The sequence below is a fragment of the Branchiostoma belcheri genome, unplaced genomic scaffold (assembly GCF_001625305.1).
Source record: "Branchiostoma belcheri isolate BF01 breed outbred unplaced genomic scaffold, Haploidv18h27 scaffold231, whole genome shotgun sequence".
NCBI lineage: Eukaryota > Metazoa > Chordata > Leptocardii > Amphioxiformes > Branchiostomatidae > Branchiostoma > Branchiostoma belcheri.
This window is the reverse complement of record NW_017803834.1, coordinates 23,133-47,871: the sequence shown is the minus strand read 5'-3', so window position 1 is coordinate 47,871 and position 24,739 is coordinate 23,133. Positions and strand designations below refer to the sequence as shown.

At 40.7% G+C, this 24,739-nt stretch overlaps 1 protein-coding gene across 1 annotated transcript in view; it reads left to right on the top strand.

The window, feature by feature from the left end:
* The window catches only part of LOC109470765 (C-myc promoter-binding protein-like), a 52,552-nt gene that overhangs the window by 5,210 nt on the left and 22,603 nt on the right, over positions 1-24,739 (top strand). Inside the window, exons 2-23 of the mRNA XM_019769836.1 lie at positions 5,096-5,441; positions 6,437-6,692; positions 6,898-6,967; positions 7,205-7,374; positions 7,951-8,250; positions 8,759-8,817; positions 9,307-9,451; positions 9,949-10,042; positions 10,248-10,329; positions 10,905-10,947; positions 11,678-11,735; positions 13,155-13,184; positions 14,372-14,451; positions 15,003-15,144; positions 15,661-15,868; positions 17,152-17,362; positions 17,765-17,805; positions 20,534-20,681; positions 21,208-21,336; positions 21,953-22,214; positions 23,268-23,444; positions 23,945-24,118. Of these exons, the coding sequence (XP_019625395.1) occupies positions 5,143-5,441; positions 6,437-6,692; positions 6,898-6,967; positions 7,205-7,374; positions 7,951-8,250; positions 8,759-8,817; positions 9,307-9,451; positions 9,949-10,042; positions 10,248-10,329; positions 10,905-10,947; positions 11,678-11,735; positions 13,155-13,184; positions 14,372-14,451; positions 15,003-15,144; positions 15,661-15,868; positions 17,152-17,362; positions 17,765-17,805; positions 20,534-20,681; positions 21,208-21,336; positions 21,953-22,214; positions 23,268-23,444; positions 23,945-24,118 (3,178 nt within the window). The 5' untranslated portion in view covers positions 5,096-5,142. The remainder of the gene's footprint in view (positions 1-5,095; positions 5,442-6,436; positions 6,693-6,897; positions 6,968-7,204; positions 7,375-7,950; positions 8,251-8,758; positions 8,818-9,306; positions 9,452-9,948; positions 10,043-10,247; positions 10,330-10,904; positions 10,948-11,677; positions 11,736-13,154; positions 13,185-14,371; positions 14,452-15,002; positions 15,145-15,660; positions 15,869-17,151; positions 17,363-17,764; positions 17,806-20,533; positions 20,682-21,207; positions 21,337-21,952; positions 22,215-23,267; positions 23,445-23,944; positions 24,119-24,739) is intronic.

The window sequence follows — 24,739 nt, the reverse complement described above, 5'->3', positions numbered from 1 at the left end:
CATTTTGTACATTGTACATGTATGTGGATTTTTATTTGATACTTTGAGAGTTTGACTGGTAATGTTACCACCTATGAAGTATATAATGGCAATGGTCTCTGAGCAGTTTTTAGTAAGATCCAAATTACTTCTCAAAGTCTGAGTGGTGCAGTTAAAAATTTTATTTGTGCAGGTAATTTTCATAGTTTTTATAGGAAAAAAAAAGGATTTGGAGCCCTGGAGTAGTGTTGACATTCCTGGGGTCCAGCCATGCTAACAACAAGCCTGGTTGTCCTGTCATGGGAACTGGACCCCTGAAGGCAACCTGACCCACTTTTTTCTTTCCCCCTGTGGAACAATTACAACTTGTCTGATGACCAAACCACCTGCATGGTGTGAACATGGTGTTTTAGGCCCGATTTAGACTAGAAACGGTATACCGTTTCGCCACAGAAAACGGTTCGTCTTTAGACACAGAGGCGGAAGCGTTTCGGGCTGCCCGTGGCGCAGGATGTTTCTGACCCACAGTGACATATGATGACCTACACAAGCCGCTTCTACGGTTTGCCTCATTGGCCTTATGATACTTGTGTTTCAGGGCCTTGAACTTCGCCCGAACCTACTTTGGGGTGCGTAAATACCCCTCAGCCGCCAGCCCGTCCACAAGCATCTGTATGCCCTCCCTATTACGCGAGGTCTCCAAGCGGGATTGTATAGTTTGATCGGCCCACAAGCTGATCAAGCAGCGGGTCTCTTCTTGGGTCCAGACCCCCCCCCCTGGCCTTCTGCCATCCCCCCAAACATAAAGGATGACGAAAATTCGAGAAATACATGATATAAAATGGCGAAAATGGACACAATCGAATATGGCGCGAATCTACCAGGAAATGGACGCGTGCGGGCTTATTAGCATGTGACTAGCATATGACACGTGACCTGGTTTACCGTTTAAAGAAACCCTTTGACTTTAGACCTAGCAAAAAGCATTTCGGACCCCCGCTGAAGGGTTCTGAAACGGTCGAAAACCACGATGGAGGTGGTTTTTGGAAGCGGTCCGCGAAAACCCATAACAAACCGTTTTTTCCTCTTTAGACCGGGAACGGTTAACCGTTCCGAAACGTTTCCCTGGCCAAAACCCCTTAAGCGTTTCTAGTCTAAATCGGGCCTTAGAATGAAAGGTTTTGGTTATGAGGTGAACTATACATGTTGATGTGAATGTGTGTGAACACCAGTAACCAAGGGGTTGTGTATATATCATGCATATAAAATTTTCCAAACAGGTTTTTCTATTTTACGAAACATCCTCGTGTGAGAAAGTTTTGAAGTAGACTCTAGAGGGATTAGTTGGAACTTTTGCAAGACAGAGAACAACTGACGATAAACTGGTGTGCACTGGTGTACACAGTCAAAAGTTAGGTGCACAACTCCGATTTGGGCTGCACAAAAGTGCATATATGCAGCACCCAATGTTTCGGGCCCTGTGATGATACTGTAAATTTGTTTGGGTTGGTAGACTCAATTTTATGGCATTTTTTTTCCCTGTGAGGATTTTAGTATTTATACAGTAAAAGAGGTCTTAGTGAAGTCTGAAAAATTAACCTCATATCAATTTGGAATAGTAATTAGTAATACCATAATAAGTGATACCATATTATTAATATAAGTTTGACTTGCACATGGTCTAGACTACAAGCCACGTCATGTTTTTAATAACTGAATTTCCCGCTTAAACCATATCCAAACATGTGAGTCATTGTTTACAATTCACGATGACTGATCGTACACTTAACATTCGGGTTGGGCCGTCATTATTGATACATAACTAAACCTCTTCAAAACTATTAGGAGTCTAATAAATGATAAAAGTTAAAGCCATACTTTCAGACACTAGTTGGTATGAAGAAGAGCTACTAGTACTACATTTGGTTAATGTTAAAAATATGTTACCTAAAATGTTACTCAGCACTGTTAATGACCCATAGTTCACACTAGGAGCAAATATTTGCCTGTACGCTGGTCCAGACAGAGAGCATGTAGGTGTAATGGTGCGAAGTTGGAGGGAAAATTGTCCATACATATGGCACAGGTATAGAATTTGGGACTTTTTTTTGCCTTGGTAGATTTGGGAGGGTTTTTTTTCATACCAATTTGTTACCTTGGTTCTTAGGATTAGCAAAAGGCCACAATGAAAGCATAGGGTTGAGAGGAAACCGTATATATGTATGTATATTGTTGTACATCTGATTCTATTATTGTGCCATAACTGTACGTAAACATGAAAATGGACTTTCCTCCTAGACTCTCTTTTCATATCATTTTTTTTGTTTGATTGAACCTTGGACTAGAACTATTCCAAAGACGTATATGTGGTGATTAGTTATTATGGTTATTATCATGGTTATTACGTATTACTGATAACCGTTAAACCGGCTGTCATTACAAGCATGAGAGGTATGATTCCTAAGCTGACTCATGTATGTGTTTTGTGTCATATTATTAATATTAGTGATGCATACCTAAACCCAATTTTAGGTTCAGGCCGGATTCAAGTCCAGAGGCTTAGGTTCAGTTCCGGACTTGTAAGTCCGGACCTAAACCCATGACATATACAAAATTGCATGTTGGCAACCTTGCCATGTTGTCTGGGTGAAACTTTGGCCATATAACATGGAGGCTGTTACTTGACGATGCCCGATGGCAATGTTTTCTTCATTTTGCAGCAAAGATTTTACAATCTACGGAAGCTTTTACATGATTTGGAAAGAAAAGGGGTATTTGAAATGGTCTTTAATGGTAATAAGTCCAGACTTGGTTCTTGACTTTTAGGATTTTTTGGACTTGAATCTAAACATTCTTACAAGTCCGGATCCAAGTCCAGTGAACCGGTATGCAGCACTATTATGATGTCAAACACGTGCATGACACACAGCATGTGCCTTCAGGCATGATATGTTTGCAACAGCATTTATTTTTACATTGCAAGCTATCAATAACTGCAAAAACAGGAACAGCAACAGCAGTTTCTTTTTTTAACTGTTAATGATTTTCCCTGTGCTACATAACAATGAGGAAGGTACAAGAGTCCATGTGGAGCTTTCTAAAGCACTTCCTGCCAGGTGGTGTAGGATTGTGGTCAGTGTGCTTCCTGTAGATAAAGCGGTGCCCACGTGCCCTTTTCTGTAGAGCGTAATCGGCCATTTTAATTCTACGTAGAGCGTTCTAGCTGCACAGAATTTATCGTAAAACGTAATTGGTTAATCGTGCGTGTAGCATTTTGAAGGTAAGAAATGTTTGAACTTTTATTTCAGTTGAAGCACACTAGTAGGATCGACCTATGGCGATTTGGGTTGGGCTGGTATCTCCAGTGATATGGAATACCCCCATGTTGTATTCTATAAATTTGATATATTTATAAGATTATCATTAACACTTTTACAAGTTTTAACTCAAGTTTTGTCAGCTCGTCATATCTGTACTAAATCACCAGCTTTGACAGAAACGTTCAGACGCTAGGCGATTGCGTTCTGCACAGTGCGTTGAGAATCTTTCGAATGTAGCGTAGAGCGCAGGGAGGCTTCCCGAATACAGCGTAATATGTAACCGTCCCTCGAAATTTAGCGCTGACCTGATTATCGGGACCCCCCCATGCAGGCCCCATAAAGTAATAGCAATTTGATCCAGTTATTCTTGAGAAGGTTATAGCAGGCGTGGAGACATTATACCGAGTGGTGGTCAACAGTCACATATGGTGACCTGTTAATAAGGATCATTTTGCTGTTTGCTGCACCTGTGACAGTGTTGTTTCAATGTTCAAAGGTCTGAGTGAATGCCAGGTAAGGTAGAGTAACAGGTCCATGCAAATGCAGCGTCCGGGTCAGTGTTTTACGCACGTTTTGAGGACTTCTATCTGTACCTTTGCCCAGCGGTTCAAATCTTTCTTTCACTATCAAGAGGTAAAAAGGTACACTGCTAAAAAGAAATACTGCATACTAGATAAATGCCTTAAATACGATCTGTCATAATACCAAGCTTGTGGCTTTATGATATATCTTCACTATATGGTAGTATAGCCCTGTGAAAAGTACTAGAGTACAGTTTATTTTGTTAAGTTTATACGTTGTACCTATAATTACTTTACATTGTTTTTGTTCTGATTATAATATGCCAGTGGAATCTGTGCTGTGAAAAGTGGTCTTTGGTCTCAGGCATTTAGTGATAAGTTTAGCACACAAACAGCTCAGGTTTCAAATTTGACTGTTGTTTAGGTCTAATTGTTTTCGTATATTTTGTAAATCGTGATGATTGAATTTGAAGAATCCAACTTGTTCCAGATTCCCACGCATGCATGCATGTCAACGCGATTGTATTGTTTGCCAGTCAAATATCAAAGTATACCAATGAAATCTTTTTTTTGGAAGAGGGAAACTTTGTGTTTCCGTTTTGCTTGATTTATACATGTATTTAAATTTTGTGTACTTATTTCATAACCACGTTATTCATTTTACCCGTTTAATTTTGCTTTAATTTTGTGGTGTGCCAAGTGGAAATTTTCCCTTGCAATTTTCAAGTCTTGTTTCCATATACAAGTGTATATTGTGTTTCCTCCTGATTTTTTTATCTCTCACTGTGCCTGTCAGTCTTCCCCATCCATGTGCTGTCAACCTACTATGTCTGAGACAAGCGTATAACAACCTACACACAAACCCACCCAGACAGGCTTTTACTTAGCTAGGATTTTTTTGTTGGGCGTCCATTTTTTGCATTGTATGCTATGCTCAGCAAAGATGCACGGTGCACAAGCTTTTTAGGGGGCCTTTTTTGAAAGTCAAAATGCTCTCAAACCCTATTTTTTGCATTTTGCGTTACAAATTTTGAGGAATTTGAGTTTTTCCCTTCAGTAAACTATCATTTTTGTATTTATAGTAAGGCTGAAGGGAGGCATGTGTGTATGGCAGGGGTTGGGAGTGGAAAAAAACAGGGCGTCTTACCAAAAAGTAGGGTGTCCAATTTCTTAGTATTTTCAGTACAGGGCGTCCAAAAGACACCCTGGACACCCCCTAGCTAAAAGCCTTCACCCAGAACAATTTACTTATGTTTTCTTGAATTTTCATTTCAGCCCCCCGTCTTCCTTTTGAGAGAGAGAGCCAGTGAAGAAAGAGGAAAATGGAGGAGAGAAACCAGAGGGTGGTGGAGTATTTTGTGGTGGCGGGGCTCACCGAGACCTCCAAGCCGCTAGAAGAGGAAATCGACAACTCGCACAGAACGATCGCCCCGCAGGACCCGATCGTGGAGCTGGCCGTGATCCACCGCGGACAGGGGGAGACGCCCCCGCAGGGCTTCACGTGTATCGAACACACGCCGTTCGGTTTCCCCGCGGACCTGAACCACGGCAGCCTGCGGAGTTCACCCATACACCTGTGTTACAGAAGAGGACGCGATAAACCACCTCTCACAGATATAGGGTAAGTTTCTACACATACAAATTGTGTTCCAAACTAGTCTCAAACCAAATCCACAACTTTATACAAGATTCTTAAATGACTCTACAAATGTACAGGGACTTTCGTATGGTCTACTACAACTAAGATTAAACAAAAAAAAAGCTAAATACATGTATGTATAAAGTCATCCTACTTACAGAATATATGCATGCAGGTGATGCAGCAAACTACGTACAGAATACATGTGGCAACATTGGATGTTAAGGCCACACCAATTTAATTTGTTGGTTCTCGGATTTTTTCAGAAAAAATATGAAGCGACAGGGCGAAAAAAAATAAAAAATAAAAACAGGTCTAGGCATCCTATTATAGGCTTAAATGCTACAAAATGAGCCATGAAGTCAACACAAAAGCCTGGGTTAAAATTTAAACATTGAATTTTGAACTTTTCATCAAACCACTGCAATGATATATGGGAAAACTGTAACAACTAGGTAGAAAAGGACTTTCCTCAACTGTTGGGGGCAAAACATGAGCATTTTTCAGTTGATTCAGGACCAGAATCAAATTTTTTTTTTTGCAAATCAGAAAAAAACGAAGAGGCGAATCCGAGAACCAACAAATTAAATTGGTGTGGCCTAAGCTATTCTTTATCATGCAGTCTGTAAGATTTAAACATTGTTTAATGTATTTTCCCTATTTGTACACTGTATGGATTATCTCCTTTCAAAATGTATTGGAATTCATTTATGTGATCTGATGTGGTGAAATCAGTTGAACAGTTGGACAGAAATATGAACAGCAATAGGCGCTTATTATAATATAGTGAACAATCCATTATGAAATAGCCTTAGCCTACGATTACATCCATTTGAAAAATTGGGACTGAGAAAAACTTTCGGCTTATAGAGGTGGTCACATGGCCGGCTTACAATATAATATAGAGGTGGTCGCTTGGGCATGTTTTACTGTATATATATATGTATAGTAATCATGTATTATCTGCCTTTTTTCAGAGTTCTATACGAAGGCAAAGAACGCGTCATGGCCGGTTGTGAGATCATACACAGCACGCCGTACGGACGGCCCGCCAACGTCAATAACAAAGCCCCCCTGGGCGGACACAGAACTTACATCACCACTAGGAGAGCCTCGGAAAACGCCGCCCACAATTCCCTAGCGGTCACGGACATCTGCGTAATACTGACCAACAAGGGGGAGACCCCGCCCCACGCTTTCTGTCAGATAGACAAGAACCTTAACAAGGGCATGGTAAGCCTGCTCACGGTTTTGTTGTATTGTTAAAAATATTGGTCAATAGCCAGACAATAGCCTGTAGAAATGCCGGCAACTGTTCACAGTCAAAATGACTTCAATGTGAAAAAGTGACCACGAAAACCGTACACTTAGAAATACTGCAATTTTTCCTTCAAGATTTGCAGTATTTTCTCACCGTTTGATCAAATTCTTCCAACAGGTTGGTTCAGATGTCTTTCTCTGTTACAAGAAGTCCATGGCCAAGATGAACTACATATCTTACAAAGCAGGTAAGGAATCTTTCTTCCCTTCAGAACATGTATTACAGAAGGAAAGATTCCTTTTTTGAAGTGTTACCAACATAAGAAAGAAGTACTGTAAATGACTTGATGTTTGCAGAAAAAAAATTGTGATTTGCAGTATTGTTTTTGATCGGTGTGTTCCTTCTCTGTAGTTATTGTATGTTCTGCCGGGGGGCATCGCTGCTATCTCTGGTTACTAAATGTTTATTTTGATCTTCTGTACAGGCTTGATAGGAAGGTATCCTATGGAAGATTACGAGAGTTTTCCCTTGCCGGAGCAAGTTCCCATCTTCTGCCTTCCTATGGGGGCCACCATCGAGTGTTGGCCCAAGGATGCCAAACACCCCCTCCCTGTATTCTCCACATTCGTGCTCACCAACGTGGATGCCGATAAGGTACTGTATGTTTGATGTGGTGTCAATATAGTGTTCTAGCCAACAACCATCTTCTGTCATCTTAGGGATTTTGCCCACCAGGACGAACAAAAATGTTGCCAAATCCGTCATCTTTGACGGACAAAAATCGGCATGTAAAGATATGAGAAGAGACGTCATTGAACTAAGTTTAGTCTGCCAGTGAAATTTGCGCCTCAAAATGCGAGGGGGGAAATGGCATTTCAGGAAATTAAGGTTATAAAATTTTACCAGGGAGCAAGCTTGAACCACCCTAGGATTGTCAAGCATAATGATAAATAGCAACAGGTATATCTAATACAATCTGATCATCTTTATACAAGGAGATTCACCACAAGTCACTTTATGTTCGAATTGGTAAAAGTTCACGGTCTAAGAAAAATGGACATGTACGTGGAACTATGTGTTCGCGATGGCGGCAGGTGCAGGAAAAAGAAAGTCGGTGAATTATCTATTCATGGTAATAATAAATCGTAGTACAGAAGTGGCTGTGAAAACCGAGAATATAAAAGTACCATGAAAAAAATTGTGATTTACAGTACCTTCCTTTTTGTTCAGGTTTACGGTGCCGCCGTGTCGTTCTACGAGAGCTACCCGCCGGAGAAACTCACGGAGGAGCAGCGCAAGCGGCTGAACTACCAGACGGAGCTGGACAGGCAGACCAAGACCATCCACACCAACAAGTGCATCTCCCTCATGTCCCACTGGCCGTTCTTCGACGCGTTCCGCAAGTTCCTGACGTACCTGTACCGTCTGTCGGTGTCGGGGCCGCACGCCGTGCCGCTGGAGAGACACATCTCACACTTCATGCACGACGTGCCGTTTCCCTCGCCCCAGAGACCAAGAATACTCGTACAGGTGAAAACTACATCAAAACAATATTATCCATTATAGGGTTCTCACCAGGACTTTTTCACAGCATAGGAGCCAGGTACAGAAGGGCAAGTTTTGACGCGCAAGTTGCACATTGAGTCCCAAAAACATGACCACAGCAGGGGGTCTGGTATTCTTCCCGAAAGTTTTTTAAACTTATAACTCCTTGAGACGCTATTTCTCACTTACTGAGGGACAGATTTTGTGAAGTTAAGGTTTTCCCTCTGCTATAGCTCAAGTTATACTTTCATTTTTTGCAAGATTTATGAAGGTTCTCCCCCCAAAAACACCCCTATGCTGGTTGAAACACAGCAAAAGGGTCCAAATCACAGCATAGGGGGTCCAAATCTCAGCATAGGGGGGGTCTATGCTCAAATAGCCTTGTGAAAACTATGCCATTATCATGAAAGTTCACTTGTGTTGGTAGTAATCATAGAACAATGTCAAACTTTATTCCATAACTTAAGGATGACACTTATTTTTCCTGGTACAGATGGGTGCTGTGGACTCCTTATTGTTGATGCAGCCTCACCATTCTCCCCTACCCCTCAGGTAAGGTCCCTACCCCACGATAAGCCTGGCCATATAAGCTTGTTATAAAAGGACAAGCTGTTATTCTGTAGGGGCTGCATGTTGGCACTGGGTACCAGTACCAGTATGATACATTTTGTACATGAAAATCTTTCAGGTGCAGCTCCAAAATGTTGTAGAATGCCAAAATCAATTTCAAAGGAAAGGAAGAAAATGTGAAGAAATGAGTCTAGTATTATAGTCATTTGTTCAACCTTCATGACCATGTAGATTTCGTGATCTTATAATGAAGGCAGCTTTTTTTGCAAAACTTTTTTTTTTAATTTCGCACGCTCACATCAGTTTTGGGGTTCCCAGAGGATGGCATCTATAAAAACAAATCAACATGGCCTTACTAGTAGTTCAGGTACAGGTTTAGGTACAAGTCCTGCATCTAAACCTTTGTACCTGTACCTGATGTACATGATGTAAAGCAGCCCTATTGCTAACTGTGCCCTGTGCTGTTCCTAGTGGTGCCTCCCTGACAGCCCTGCTGACCAACCTGGGCCCAGACAACGCCATGAACCTGCTGCTGTTCGCCCTGCTGGAGAACAAGATCCTGCTGCACTCCCTCCGGCCAGCTGTCCTCACCAGCGTGGCCGAGGCTCTCCAACTGGTCAGTCCCACAAACACCAACATTTAGATTAGGCCTAGGAAAAAAAATGTTTTGTTTCCTGTTTCCTGAAAAAAATTAGGGTTGGTAGGTACGGATTATCTTTTCTTCTTCTTTTTTTGTCAGACTTTGGCGATCTCTAGTGATCTACCTTATGCAATACAGTTTGACGAAGTGAAAATTGCATGAAGACACTATATTTTTAATGTTAATGTTGGTAAACCTATTGTACAACGTTTCATCACTCGGGTGTCAGATCATGGAGCTAGAAATGGTCGATCGGCTTGAAATATTTATGTCCCTTTTTTGGGTCCACCCAAACTGATCAACGGAGCAGACCTAGTTTGTAGTCCCCAGTCCTGCTCTTGATGCAAATTGAAAATTTTGGAACAAAGAATTGAGAAGCAATATCTTTTACTGTTTTGTTTGCTTCAAAGATTTTATGACCACATGAAAACTACACTGTATTTTTGCTGACGTTATTTTGGTGTTTCCAACAGATACTGTTCCCCCTCCACTGGCCATGTCCGTACATCCCCCTCTGTCCTCTGGACCTGGCTGATGTCATAAACGCTCCTGTTCCCTTCATCGTTGGTAAGGAATTCTATATTTACCCCCTTTAGAATGTGAAGTAGGTTGAGAGCTTTAGTTTAGAAGTTTCAAAGAAGCTGGGAGAGAATTTCTAATGTTGAAATTAAATTGCAGGAAAGATTATCATTTACAGGACTGTTCAGTTACCAACATGTTGAATGTCAAGTGTTTGAATAGGTTCTAAAAAGTTTGTGTTTTTCCTTGCCAGGGGTGGACTCGAGATACTTTGACCTGTACGAGCCTCCCCAGGATGTTATCTGTGTGGATCTGGACACAAACTCTATCAGACAGTGAGTTGCCTTTACGTCTTCAGTGCTCGAAATACCTGTCTGCAATCTGCAGATAGATTTCAAAGATTGCAGAAGAAAAATTTATACAATCTGCAATTTTGCAGCAGGAAAAATTGGCACTTGGGATTTGACGCTCTTGGCCCCATGGACATACAACACTTTTAAGTGAACTCCTGTTCTGAAACAACAGGAGTTTCTTCACTAATTTACATCAACTTTGTCTTGACTTGTCTATCTTTTGTTTCCTTTTGGACTTCCAAAATGTCTTCACTAATTTGCATATCAATCAATAGTTCATGCTTATAAACCTGCAAGATTGTAGTATAGAGGCTTGTGTATTTGCAGAAAGTATTTCCAAATTGCAGAACAAAATTTTGACTCTTCTGCAATATTGCAGAGCACTGAAAAAAAGTATTTCGACCACTGGTCTTTCTCAGCTACTTTACTTCAATCTTGTTTTTCAAAGTTTAAGAAAATGTGCAAAGCTTGAAAGGCATCCAACTTTTGACAGAATCTACCCACAAGAATAAGAAGTACCTCTGTTGAAAATAATCTGTGTCTTTTTTTATTTACAGACCTGGAGACAAGAAGCTTATTAACCACAAGATCCTCCCAAAGGTAGGTCCACTGCTTCTTATGTGTACATCAAGAAGTTTATATTTGATATTCGTAATATACTATTCTTCACTGACTGAAAATGTAATCAGGTTTATGTAATATTAAGTGTAACTGCACTGTTTTTGTTACTTTAACTCAAACGAGGCAACGAAGTAAAATCAACGTAATGCATACTTTTATAAGACTAATTTTTGTTAACATTTGCCAGTTTTTTGTGATATCTTTGTTAAGTCATGACATGTTTAGTACATGGCACTGAAAAGGTAGGTTTTGCCCACCACTTTCTGAGAATTATAATAATTTTATGTTTACATGATCATGACTTCTCATGTATATATAGCAGGGTTCTCACCAGGATTTTTTCACAGCGTAGGGGTCAGGTATAGAAGGGCAACTTTCTGCGGCGCGAGTCACGCACCGAGTCCCCAAAACATGGGCCTGATATTCTTCCCCCAAAATTTTGTAACTCATATTAACCACTTAAGACACTATTTATTGTTTATTGGGGTACAGATTTTGTTTTCCCTCTGTTATAGCTTAAGATTAATGAAGCTTCTGCCCCCAAAAAACACCCCTACGCTGGTTGAAACACAGCGTAGGGGGTCAAAATCACAGCGTAGGGGGCCCCTACGCTCAAACAGCCTAGTGAGAACTATGATATAGAGAATGCTCTCGGGACTAGAACTCTGCCAGTTTGGTTAAACGATTATTTGTTCCTTCCACTTAACAGAAACCTGCAAAGCTGCTAAGAAACTCTCTAGTCCACCTGTGCAATCAACTGATAGAAGGTAAAGGGAAAGAATGCATAATAGCAACTGAATTCATTTATTTGCTGCGATACAATAAATCGTGATAAAAAAAGTAGGCAAAACAATTTGTACAAATCCTGCTAGTCATCCATTTAGCAGAGTTTATTTTAGAAACACAGTTCCAAAATGAAGCTGTTAATTCCTATAGAATATGTGCATTTAGTAGAAAGCTATTATGAGAATGATATGATGAATTCATGTGCATCTAATTTGCCTTAGTTACATGCATATGAGCACACATTGATTTTTGTGTCGCTTCTACAAAAAAAAAACTTTTGAAAACTTAAAGTGCCTCATAACAAACAAGCACTATTCAATTTCTTACCTTTGTAAGTTTTGAATTCTTTTTAAATCTTTGATTAACTTAAAGGTTTTATAATTTATTCGCTGAGATACATGTATTTATAATTACAGTGCTAACATATTTATCGCTTTGCATGGCTGAAATCCTTTTTTCTTCAAACCTTTGGGCAACGTAACAAAATCACTTGAAAATCAAATAATCAACTATTCTGGCAAAAAAGAAAAAGATTCAGTTGCACTGTGACATTGCATGATTTTTTGTTGATTATAAAACTTAGCATCGGAATGACATAAAATATACAAGTATATATTTAGTAACTGTGTGCATATGTAGTACTGTGCGTAGAAAAAAAGAACATTGTGTACATGACTCCTTACAGCTCTTTAGTCTTTCCTGTCCCTTTTCCCTCTGTGTATCAATCACATCTTGCTTAGCCACAAAGACACCGTTAAATATTCTTCAAGAGGCAGAGTTCCTATCTGGAATTCTGGATATTATGACAATATTGAGTTGAATTATATTTAATTTTAAGTTGCATGCATTAATATGCAACGAATGTACAAGACGTTTTTTAGGTGATGTTGATTTGATTATATGGATGACATACTGTGGGAATCCCAAAAATGATGCGAGCGTGCGAATAAAAAAAGTTTGGCAAAACAAGTTTCCTTCATTATGAAATCTACGTGGTCATGAAGGTTGAACAATTGACACAGAGTATGGTAGAGTATTTATTTTCATTTCTTCACGTTTAGTCTTTTCCTTTGGAATTGATTTTTGTTACAAACATTTTCAAATATTTTTTTTTGCAATGAAATATGTTCCCATTTTGCAGCTGCATTGTATGATTTGCAATATTGTCGAAAACCTTTTTTAGAAGCAGAAGAAAATTCATACGTGCACAGATGTCATCCATATATCATAATCAAATCAACATGGCCTTACCAGTACATCCATGGTGAATACAATTTGAAATTTTTATAGTGCTGTCTAAACATTACCAGAAGGTACCCCTGCCTCTTGAACACAAACTTTTGATCTGCTTTGTATGTAATCCCAAACATATATTATCCTCTCCCTATGTCTTCATACAGTTGATATTTTCCCAAGTATTTACTTTGGTGGTAAGTTCTTTCCTATAAAATGTCTGATTTTAATTCTGCACTCTTTCGTCAAGGATTTTCATCATTCATTCATGCTTTATTCATCGCTCTTATGTCCATTTTCCCCCAATTTTGTGATAATTTCTTCACTATTTTGTGTGTACTTTTTGTATGAGTATTACATTCATTTTGTGCATTTTGAGTATTGTATTGTTGGTATATTTGTAACATGTATACTACAAGAAGTATGCTATAGTTAATTTCATGTCTGATGTATTGAATGAATGCGAAAGGTGGTAAGGTAAGTAGCTTAGTTATAAAAAAACGTGTGATTAAAGGCATCCAATGCAATTTCTTGGTGGCAAAACTGAATTTTCATTTTCTGGTCATTCTTTTAATGTGCATTTGCAGTAAGTTGAATCAACCCTATCCCATAGCATACTGATATCTGTAATGCAAAAATGCGATGTCGCCAACATAAAACAGTTGCTTGTTTTCCATTGTAGGCTGGTTCTAGCTATTTATAGGTGGTACCCAAAAATAAAGAGATGCCTTGTGTAGCTTTTTACCTCCGGGGGAGGAGACATCCTCCCGCGGAAGGGTTTTGTGAGAGATTTAGAATGTCATGTTCGCAGCTGTTTCTCGCGTTTGGGTGGACGGATTCTTTTGGGACTCGGTGTATGTTTTGCTATTGGGCTGTAGATGATGCACGTTCTTTTGTTTTTATTGTATATGTGTTTCCGGGCGTAAAAATGGTGCCTTTTGGTGGCCCGCGGACACCCCTTTCAACGTGAAAGTGGTCGCGACCGTTGACCTTTGGCGTGTATTAGGTATTGTCAGTCTCGTCCACGAAGGTGACCCCTCGCACAGAGGGGTGTCCGGTCTCGATAAATTCTTTGTTTAAAACCCTAGTCCTGCGGCGCGCAACAATAGTTGTTGTAAACAAAAAGCCCGGAGGTATAAAATCTCAGATTTTACTTGTTCTGGGCTATTTCAGGCACTTTAAGTCTAAAACACTGACTAAAATGTGGTATGAATCAATATCAGACAGATTTCCTCATCTAGAATATTTTTTTGGTTTTGCTGCCCTGAAATTTCAGTTGCCTTTAAAAGAATTCAAACACCTTTTTTGCAATAACACAGTATCTCATTTTGTTAAGTTGGTATCTTGTGAGAAACAGTGATATTAAGCCTTGGCTGTTCCTTAGTTCATCGGCAGACCACACCGGACGAAGTGGCTGTGGACTTGGCTCCGTTAGACGATGGTCTGAAGAAACAGAAGAAGAAGGTGGGTGGTTCCTTATTGTCACATCCTTTCTGTATACAGTCTTCCTTAAAGGAAGTTGGTGTATAGTGCTGCCCCCATGCTGAAAGTTTTGGTACTGCACCAACGTGACATTGGGACTGACTTTCATGGTAATTTCAGTCATTTTGACTGATTAGTCATAATAGAGGGCTTGAAATACTGGATGCATATGCACCTTAGTGCAGGTAAAATTGGTGCTGTGCAGGTATTTCTGTCTACCTGCACCTAACCTGTACCAGTCCATGTACAAATGTCGATGTACATGTATGTGGATTTTTCATTTGCTGCATTCACTGTTACCACCAATGAAGTATAGAAGAAATGGCAATGGTTTCTGAACAGTTTTTAGTATGATCCATACTTCTTAAAATCTGAGTGGTGCAGGTAAAACTTGTCTGGTGCAGGTAATTTTCAATCTTACCCGCACTAGTGCAGGTATGCAGAAAAAGAATTTCGAGCCTTGAAATGCATTGTGGCAGAATTAAACATCGTGTCTACTTTTGTGAAACAAATATGGTGTTTTGTTGTTGCAGTTGTCCATAGAGCTTGCCATCCAGGAAGCGTTCCTGAGGTTCATGGCATGCCTGCTGAAGGGTTACCGACACTTTCTCCTTCCCATCACGGAGAAGCCAACGGAGAGAACAACGGATGCCAGCTCCCTGTTCGACCTGCAAGGTAAAGTCTACTGCATTATGTGCTTGTCAACTGTGTTTGTGTGTTCTAAACTGTGTGTTATCAACTGGATGTGTACATTGTTAGGCCATACCAATTTGATTTCTTGGTTCTTGGAATTTTTTGGAAGGGTCAGGGTGAAAAAATAAACAGACCTAGTCATCATTATGATAGTCCCAAGTGTTATGATAGGAGCCATAAAGTTAACATACCAGGCTGGTTTATAAGTCAAACAAGGAATTTTGAAATTTAAATTGAAGCACTGCAGTGATAGATGGGAAAACTGTAACAACTAGGAAGAAAAGGACTTTCCTTAACTGTTAGGGACAAAATGTGATCATATTGGAGTTGATTTCGAACCAGAATACTATTTTCTTTTTTTTTGCAAATTATGAAGAAATAAAGCAGGTATTTTTGAAAACCAGTTGATAATTAAATTGGTATGACTGGTACAAAATATGGTCCAATCCTTCTGTCGGGAAATGATATTTTCCGTCCTTTTTCTTACTTCTTCTGCAGGTTTTCTGAGAAGCCGCAGCACCAACCAGAAGTTCTTCACCCAGATCATGAAGACCCAGATGTTTATCCGCTTCATCGAGGAGTGTTCCTTTGTGTCGGAGAAGGACACCAGCCTGGCGTTCTTCGATGAGTGCATGGACAAGGTCGATCCCGAAAGGTCGGACAGGCCTGACGAACAGCTTATCGACCTGGAGGAATCCTTTAAGAGGTACTGTAATTCCTTTTTTTTAATGGTACTTTTATCTTCATGGTTTTCGCGGTCATTTCTGAACTGCAAATTTAGCATTTGCATTAAAAAATCATTCGCCGACTTTCTTTGTGCTGCAACAGCCACCATCATGAACATGTAGTTCTGTGAATACCTCCATTTTTCTCAGACCATGAAATTTTGCTACTGTAGACATCAAGTGAATTACACATGTGGAACAGTTTACCTTCAGTTGTTAAAAGTGTTCAACTTGTAACCAAGGTCTTTTTAGTTAAAGTGCTCCAGTTGTAACCAGACTGTTCCAGTCAAAGCTTGTTCAATTTTTAACCATTAAACCATACTCTTTACCTTGGTAAAGTGTTCAAACAGGGAAAAAGTGTTTAAAACAAGGTAAAAGTGTTCAAATGTTCAAAAGAAGGTAAAAGTGTTCAAAAGAAGGTAAAAGTGTTCAAAAGAAGGTAAAAGTGTTCAAAAGAAGGTAAAAGTGTTCAAAAGAAGGTAAAGTGTTCAAAAGAAGGTAAAAGTGTTCAAAAGAAGGTAAAGTGTTCAAAAGAAGGTAAAAGTGTTCAAAAGAAGGTAAAGTGTTCAAAAGAAGGTAAAAGTGTTCAAAACAAGATAAAGTGTTCAAAACAAGGTAAAAGTGTTCAACTTGTAATCAGTCTCTTTTTAGTCAAACCTGTAAAAAGTGTCAAACCTGTAAAAGTGTTCAACTTTTAACCAATTCCTTCTTATTCAAAACTTTTTAAATGTGTTTGATCAAGTGAACTTGTAACTGTTTTCAGTCAAAGTGTTCAGGTTGTAACCAGACTTTGTTTGTTGCGTTAAGTAGCTGTTGTTCTTGGTGTGTTATATCTAACCTAGTGATGCATACCGGTTCACTGGACTTGGATCTGGACTTGTAAGAATGTTTAGGTTCAAGTCCAAAAAAACCTAAAAGTCAAGAACCGAGTCCGGACTTATTACCATAAAAGACCACTACATACCCCTTTTCTTTCCAAACCACCTAAAACCTTCCGTAGATTGTAAAATCTTTGCTGCAAAACGAAGAAAACATTGCCATAGGGCATCGTCAAGTACCGGCCTCCATGTTATGTGGCCAAAGTTTCACCCAGACAACATTGCAAGGTTGCCAACATGCAATTTTGTATATTGCCGTGGGTTTAGGTCCAGAGTTACAAGTCCAGAACTGAACCTAAACCTCTGGACTTGAATCCGGACCTGAACCTAAAATTGGGTTTAGGTATGCATCACTAATCTAACCCAATGTTTAATATCGTCCCCAGCGAGCACACGGTGTTCGTGACTCCGCCCGAGCCGCGGGACCTCCCTGACGACAGGAAGTACAGCTACACGGTGTTCCCCGACCTGGACCACAGCCTGTTCCTCCGCCCCCCCAACCTGGCCAACCAGTTCAAACAAGTCAGCACCGCCAAGCCCAGCAGCCCCATGGCTGTCACCAGACGCACCAAGGCCGAGCTCAGGCAGTCACAGAAGGTTAGGACGCACTGCTAGTTATACCACAGTCACTGGCTCGAAATTCTGGGTGCATATGCACCTTAGAGCAGATAGAATTGGTCCTGTGCAGGTATTTCTGATGTCTGCCTGCACCTAACCTGCACTGGTCCGTGTACTAGATCACGCAGGTGTATGTGACTTTTAGAAGTGATAAATAGTTTCACTATTTACATGTTAGAATTAATGTGTTAACGTCAAAAGTTCTTACAAGCGGTAAGATAAACTGATTTAATGGCCAGTTTAGTTAGATACAACAAAGAATTAGAGCAGTTGAAACATTGTTTATAGTTAACAATAATAACTTGATTGCGCAACAGTTGTACAAGGTACAAAGTATGGCTTTTAACTAGTTAACTAACATTCAGAAATTTTGCCTTTCAGGTTGCTAAGAAGAACTCTGGGTCACCAATGTTGTGGGCAAAGTGAGTACATGTAATTTGTGCTCTGTTACTTCCTAACCAAAGAAAACTGCACCATCACATTGCATTTCTTCATGGTAGTAAGCCATCTCACACTTCCAAGTTTGCATGTACCATACTCTGTGTGTTTAGTCGTTCATTCAACCTTCATGACCACAGAGATTTTATAATTAAGGCAACTTTTTGTGCCAAACTCTTTAATATCGTATTCGCACACTCGCATCAGTTTGGGGTTCCAAGAGGATGTTATCCATAATCAAATCAACATGCAAATTGTGCATGTGAAGACCATGTCAGGCCTCGAAATTAACTTTTTTTACTATTGTCCCAGAAAAGTTGCCCGTTTCAGTAACATCACAACCAATGACATGAAAAATCAAATATTCAAACTCGCACGTAGTGCGAAGTCTGAAAACCAGGATGTGACCGGTGAAAAATGCATTAAACAGGATGACGGCAGTATTGCCTTCACGGAGGACGACAAACTGTCCGCATGGAAATGTCACTACGATAGACTCTTAAATGTTGAGTTCCCTTGGAACCCAGAGGTCCTTGACGAAGCCTTACCTGTGTATGGCCCTCCTCCCAAAATTGACAAGTCTAGGACATCTAAAGCAATAAATGCTATGAAAAGAGGTAAAGCTGCAGGTCCCTCAGGTATAGTGGCTGAAATGTTGCAAGCCGGGGGTGAGTTCATGGCTGACCAGATTGCTTCCCTCACAAATGCCATCATCAAGGAAGAAAGAATACCAAATGACTGGAATCTATCCTACATCATTAACTGTTATAAGGGTAAGGGGGACCCACTAGAGAGAGGAAACTACCGCGGTCTGAAACTTCTCGACCAGGTGCTCAAAGTAGTTGAGAGAGTGCTCGAACCTATGATTAGAGAGCAGGTTCACATTGACTCCATGCAGTTCGGCTTTACGCCGGGGAGAGGCACTACAGATGCAATTTTCATACTACGGCAGCTCCAAGAGAAATTCCTCTCAAAGAGAAAGGACTTGTATTTCATGTTTGTTGATCTGGAAAAAGCCTTCGATCGGGTGCCCAGAGAAGTGCTTTGGTGGGCAATGAGAAAGCTAGTCAGGAATGGCTAGTCAGGGTTGTGCAGTCCATGTACTGTCATGCCAGGTCAAGTGTTCGTATAAATGGAAGTTACAGCTCAGAGTTTGATGTTAGGGTCGGAGTCCACCAAGGCTCAGTGCTTAGTCCTCTACTATTCATCATCGTGATGGAAGCCCTATCAAGAGGGTTTAGAACAGGTTGCCCATGGGAAATGTTGTATGCCGATGACTTAGGGCTTGCAGCAGAAACCCTCATGCTGTTAGCTGAGAGGTTCTGCCCCTGGCAAAACAACCTAAGCTCACATGGTTTGCGGGTAAATACTGGGAAGACTATGGTGGTACATTGCAAGTACTCTGACACTAGACCAGTAAAAGGAGACAGGGAAGTTTCCATGTGGAGTCTGCAGAAAGGGTGTTGATGAAAACTCGATATTCTGTCCCCACTGTCAGCATTGGATACACAAGAAATGCACTAGTATCAAAGGGAAACTGAAAGAAGACCCTAATTTCATCTGCAGGCAATGTTACAGTAACTCACCATCCCCTGTACAACCTACACAAGAGGTTACTGTCGCTGGAGAAACCTTTAAGGTGGTCCCTACTTTCTGTTACTTGGGTGACATGATTGGTCAGTCGGGGGGCTGCACAGATGCTGTAACAGCCAGGATCAAATCGGCTTGGAAGAGCTTCCACGAGCTCCTTCCCATACTTGCAGACCGAAGCATCCCTTTCATAAATCGCGGTCATGTTTTTAACTCCTGTGTCAGAAGCGTAATGCTTTATGGGTCTGAGACCTGGGCGGTGTCCACAGAAGACCTTAGAAGGCTAGACAGGTGTGACAACGCCATGATTAGATGGATATGTTCCAGTAGACTGGCTGATAGGGTGTCAAGTGATCAGCTTAGGTGTAGGTTAGGTGTAAGCAGCCTACGTGAGATCTTGCGCTACAACAGACTTCGCTGGTATGGGCACGTGCAAAGAATGGACCCGCAGAACTGGCCAAGGAAGGTCATGACAATGCCCGTAGAGGGACGAAACCCGCGGGGTCGTCCAAAAAAGAGATGGATAGACAGTATTAGGGAAGATGTCAAAAACTTGAAACTGCAGAAGGCCAACCCGCTAGACAGAAGCAGCTGGAGAGCAGCTATTAGACCCAAACGACACCCCACGACGTCCAACCCTTGCATGACGGGGAACAACGGACGCTAAGCCGAGCAGTGAGTGAGTGAGTGAATTGTCCCAAACATAGATTTCAATTGTCCCGAACTGAAGATGGACTGTCCCAGCCTGCTTTTCAGGAAATAAGTTGATGACAACAATAAGAAAACAACAACTGAATTTGTACAATTTGAAGTCCACTTTATTAGTATATGTAGGGAAATACATGATAATATCATGGGCATGGCACCGTCCCTGATATTTGGAATCCCTGATTGGTCAAATTTAAATGTTTGTCAGAGTATTATGGGCTGCCGGCGGCCCGCAGCAGGATGGATGGGTCGCGTTCCTAAATGACGTGGACGGTCTGAGAATTTTCCAATTGCCCTGAAATTGTCCCGAAACATAATTTGAATTGTCCCAAGTTGAAAATTTAGTGTCATTTGACACTGGGACAATGTTAATTTCGAGCCCTGCATGTTTTGTCTGTCTTCTTCCCACCACAGACTGTTGCTGAGCCATTGTTTCAGCCTGTGGTTTATCTGCCTGCCTGCTTACGTGAAGGCGTCTCACTCCAAGGCCCGCGCCCTGCGTACTGCCTACGACATGCTGGTCAAGATGCAGCATGCCTGCAGGAGAGACCACTTGGACGAGGTGAGAATTTATTTGTCCTAAGGCCACACCAATTTAATTTCTTGGTTAGCGGATTTTTCTAGAAAAAATGGAGCGGGGGGGGGGGGCGGAAAAAAATAAATAAATAAAAACAGGCCTAGGCATCCTATTATGGCCCAAAATGGTACCATAGGAGCCATGAAGTCAACACACCAGGCTGGTTCAAAATTTAAACAATGAATTTTGAACTTTTAATGATATCATTGCATTGAAAGATGGAATAACTGTAACAACTAGGATGAAAAGGACTGTTTTCAATTGTCCAGGGCAAAATATGAGCATTTTGTAGTTGATTCTAAATTTTGTTTTATTTGCAAATCAGAAAAAAATAAAGCGGGCGAATCCGTTAACCAAGAAATTAAATTGGTGTGGCCTAGATTAAGCTCATAAGCCCATACAATCCTTATGTCCTATACCACACATACAAACTTCATACTGAATTTCAAACTTCATAATAAGTTTCTAATTTCATACTGAGTTGTTGTGCTGTTCCTGTTGCTGTCCCCAGGTGTGCTACCGTGTGGTGATGCAGCTGTGTGGACAGTACAGCCAGCCTGTCCTGGCTGTCAAAGTGCTGATGGAGATGAAGCGCAACGGCATCACTCCAAACGCCATCACCTACGGACACTATAACAAGGTATGCTGGTATTTGGAGAAACTTGTGCTCCTTCGATACCATAAATCACTTTATATTCGAGGTAAGAAAATTCCGCGGTCTGGAAAAATGGATTTTTTTGCGGCAGGTGCAGAAGAAAGAAAGTCGACAAATTATTTGTTTGCGGTAACGATAATTCGTGGTACAGAAGTGACCGCAAAAACCACAAATATAAAAGTACCTTGAATATAAAGTAATTTACAGTATTGCCTTTTTAGGGCTTGAAATACTGGGTGTATGTACAGCCAAAATTGGAGCACTGGTGCACCTAGATATTTGTATATGGTCAGGTACCTAAAAATACTTTTGTACACTAGTACTGTAAATCACTTCATGTTCACGGTTCATGTTCAATTTTGTGGTCTGAGAAAAATAGACATGTTTACAGAACTATGCATTCGCGGCATCAAAAAGAAAGTTGGCAAATTATTTGTTCACTGTAATGATAAGTTCATCGTATGGATTTGTGATTGTGTAAACAACAAATATACCACGAAAAATTGTAATTTACAGTATGATGGATACCTTATCAAGATGTTTGAGGATTATAAACTTTTCATAATGACATATTAGTACATGTGTACTTCCATTCTCACAGGCTATTCTTGAGAGCCGCTGGCCCACGGGTAACAGAGACGGCTTCCTGCTGTGGACCAAGCTGCGTAACGTGATCCTGGCCATGGCACAGTTCCGGCGGGGGATCCGGCGTGCCGCGCTGCAGGCCTCGGACAGCAGTGACGCGGACGCGGTCAGCCGGACCAGCGTGGAGAGCTTCCCCGGTACGGATGGGACGTCCTCCCATACAGGTGCTGAGTTTGTCAGCGATGTCAAGCTGGACACACATGATAGAATAAGCATGGGTAGGTGTGCTGCAGCCGCTTGTATGCTTCAAACTATGGCTTCTTATCAATACTGTAAATCACAATTTTTCCGCTGTAATTTTACAATCACAGTTTTTGCAGTCACCTCTGTACTGCAAACTTATTATTACCAAATACTTGACCGACTTTCCTTTTCTGCACCTGCCGCCACCACGAAAACATATAGAAACTGATGTCCTTTTTTCTCAGACTGCGAACTTTTGCTACCGCAAACATAAAGTGATTTACAGTAATACAAGAGCAACTAGCATCATCATATGACAAATAGTTGAATGATACAGTTAATTCATCTTAGAGGCTTGAAGTTGTAATGTATAGAAAATAACTCTAGTCTTGTTTGTGCTATTAATGGTGATGCAAGCTTTTGCTAAGTTTGTCATAACTTGTTGCACTGCTTGCATACTGCTCTAAACATGTCATTGTGGGGTTTGTTGAGTGACTTACATATTACCGCATGCACGTGTATGTTCCTTTGTTACTTGCATGTTGCTTTTGGCTCTAGTGGAGCTATGTTTGAGCTCAACTGTACAGAAGTCTTGCCAACTTGTAAGGTTGGTTGAAGAAGCCTGAGACCTAAAGGTTTCCCTTTTATATATGGGCAGGGCTCTAGCCAGCTCAATTTTTTTCTGTCAAGATCGGATCCTTGGGGTACAGGGCATGCTCCCTCGGGATATTTTCAGCTTTAAGCCTTCAAAAATGAAATTTTCTGCATTTTGAGAGGCAAATCATGGGGTTGAGAGACATTGTTGGTGATCGTTTTGGATTGTTTCTATATTTTAATCCAAGATTTTTGTCAATTTTGTTTGTCAAGGTTGAAAGATTGGTTTGAAATTTTTCTGTCACATGCTGCAAAAGTTCCAGCAATTGATGGAAAAAGAGCACTGGCTAGAGCCCTGTACATGGGTTTCTGTCTATACACACAGAACATGCTAGACGAAAAAAATTGGGGCAACATAATGTCAAGTGAGACAGTCTAGTGTGCAAATCCTTGCAAACACGAGTGAATTCCTGATATTCCACGTGTCACCACAGGTGGCCAATCAGACCAAGGCTACAGCTCGATGACGAAGGAGGAGGTTCGTCGGGGAGACAGTAGCGGCGTGACGTCCCCGCTGACTGACCAGGACCTGAACTCCACCACCAGCAGTCAGTCCAGTGACCTGAACGCACCACAGGACAAGAGCAGGGGCAAGCAGGACAACAGTTCAGGTTGGTCAGGTCCACTCATTGGGCCAGTTATTTTCCCGCTATGTTACCCCAGCTTTAAGAACAGGACTTGAAATACCCACATGCAAAATGCTATTTGCAGATGATTTTCAAGAATTGCATGTAAAAATATTCTGGTCTTGCAATATTGCATATACTGGTAGTTGAAAATTAACAATTTTTCATATTTGCACAGTGAGAAAGTCTAGTGCAGTCAGGGATCTCTTGAATTTATAGAATCATGTTGTTGTTACATTACAAAATGCTACAAAGCTGAAAACAAGTTGCACGTACATGTAGCAATTTTGCATGTAACTGAAAAAAGGATTTTGAGCCCTGAGGAGGAAGGTCATGGTTGATTTGTAGATGCAACAGTGCCACTAATTTTTCATAAAAATGTGATTGTCCATGATCAAGATGTTCTTCTATGCTAAGTCTGACATTTCCATCAACTTAAAAAAAGACACTTTACAGATATATGCTGATACCTCTGTCCACCACAGATAATGAGGATGAGGATGATACAAACGGCGTGGATTCAGACGCCACCGTTCAGGAGCAGCCTAAGTTCGAGCCGGTGGACTACGACGGGCCTGAGCCGTTCCGTCCCCGCGTCAGCAGTATTGTCCGTAACTCTGGCAGTATGAGCAGCATCAGTACGCTGAGGGGAAGCACAAGTAAGTTATCATGTGTAGTCTGCTATCATCAGATTCTTTTATACTGGCATAGAAAGAAGTGAGGAGAGTTTTGTACTAAATTGTAACGAATTTTTATTTAGAAGGACAAACTTGTCAACTAAAGTACCATAATTGTTATGTAATTGTTGCCTAATGTTCTTAACATGATAGTACTAAGTGATTGGTTCCAACATGTTTTCTGTACAGGAACACCATGGTTCTGTATAGTCATAGGCATACAAGTGCACTGTACCTCAAATTTGTAGTTGAAAGATGCAAATGTAATGTTTCAGCTCTGAAGAACATTATATTGATAGCTTGAAAGTAGAACAGTTCCATTTTTTCCATGAATAGATGAAGGCCCTTTGTACCCTCTGTATTATATTCAGGGCTCGAAATACTGGGTGCATATTGAGGGTGCACCTAAAATCGGAGCTGTGTACCTAAATATTTTAGTGGGTGCACCAATACATCTAGATATTTCTGTAGCCAAAGGTACTATAGTAATTGTACTCTAGTTTGATATTCTCAACTTTCAAGTATCCAAATATAATGAAACCTGCATTAGTGTGTTATTTGCTTTAAGTTTTCAAGTTAGCCATAGAAAATAGGATTGTCCGA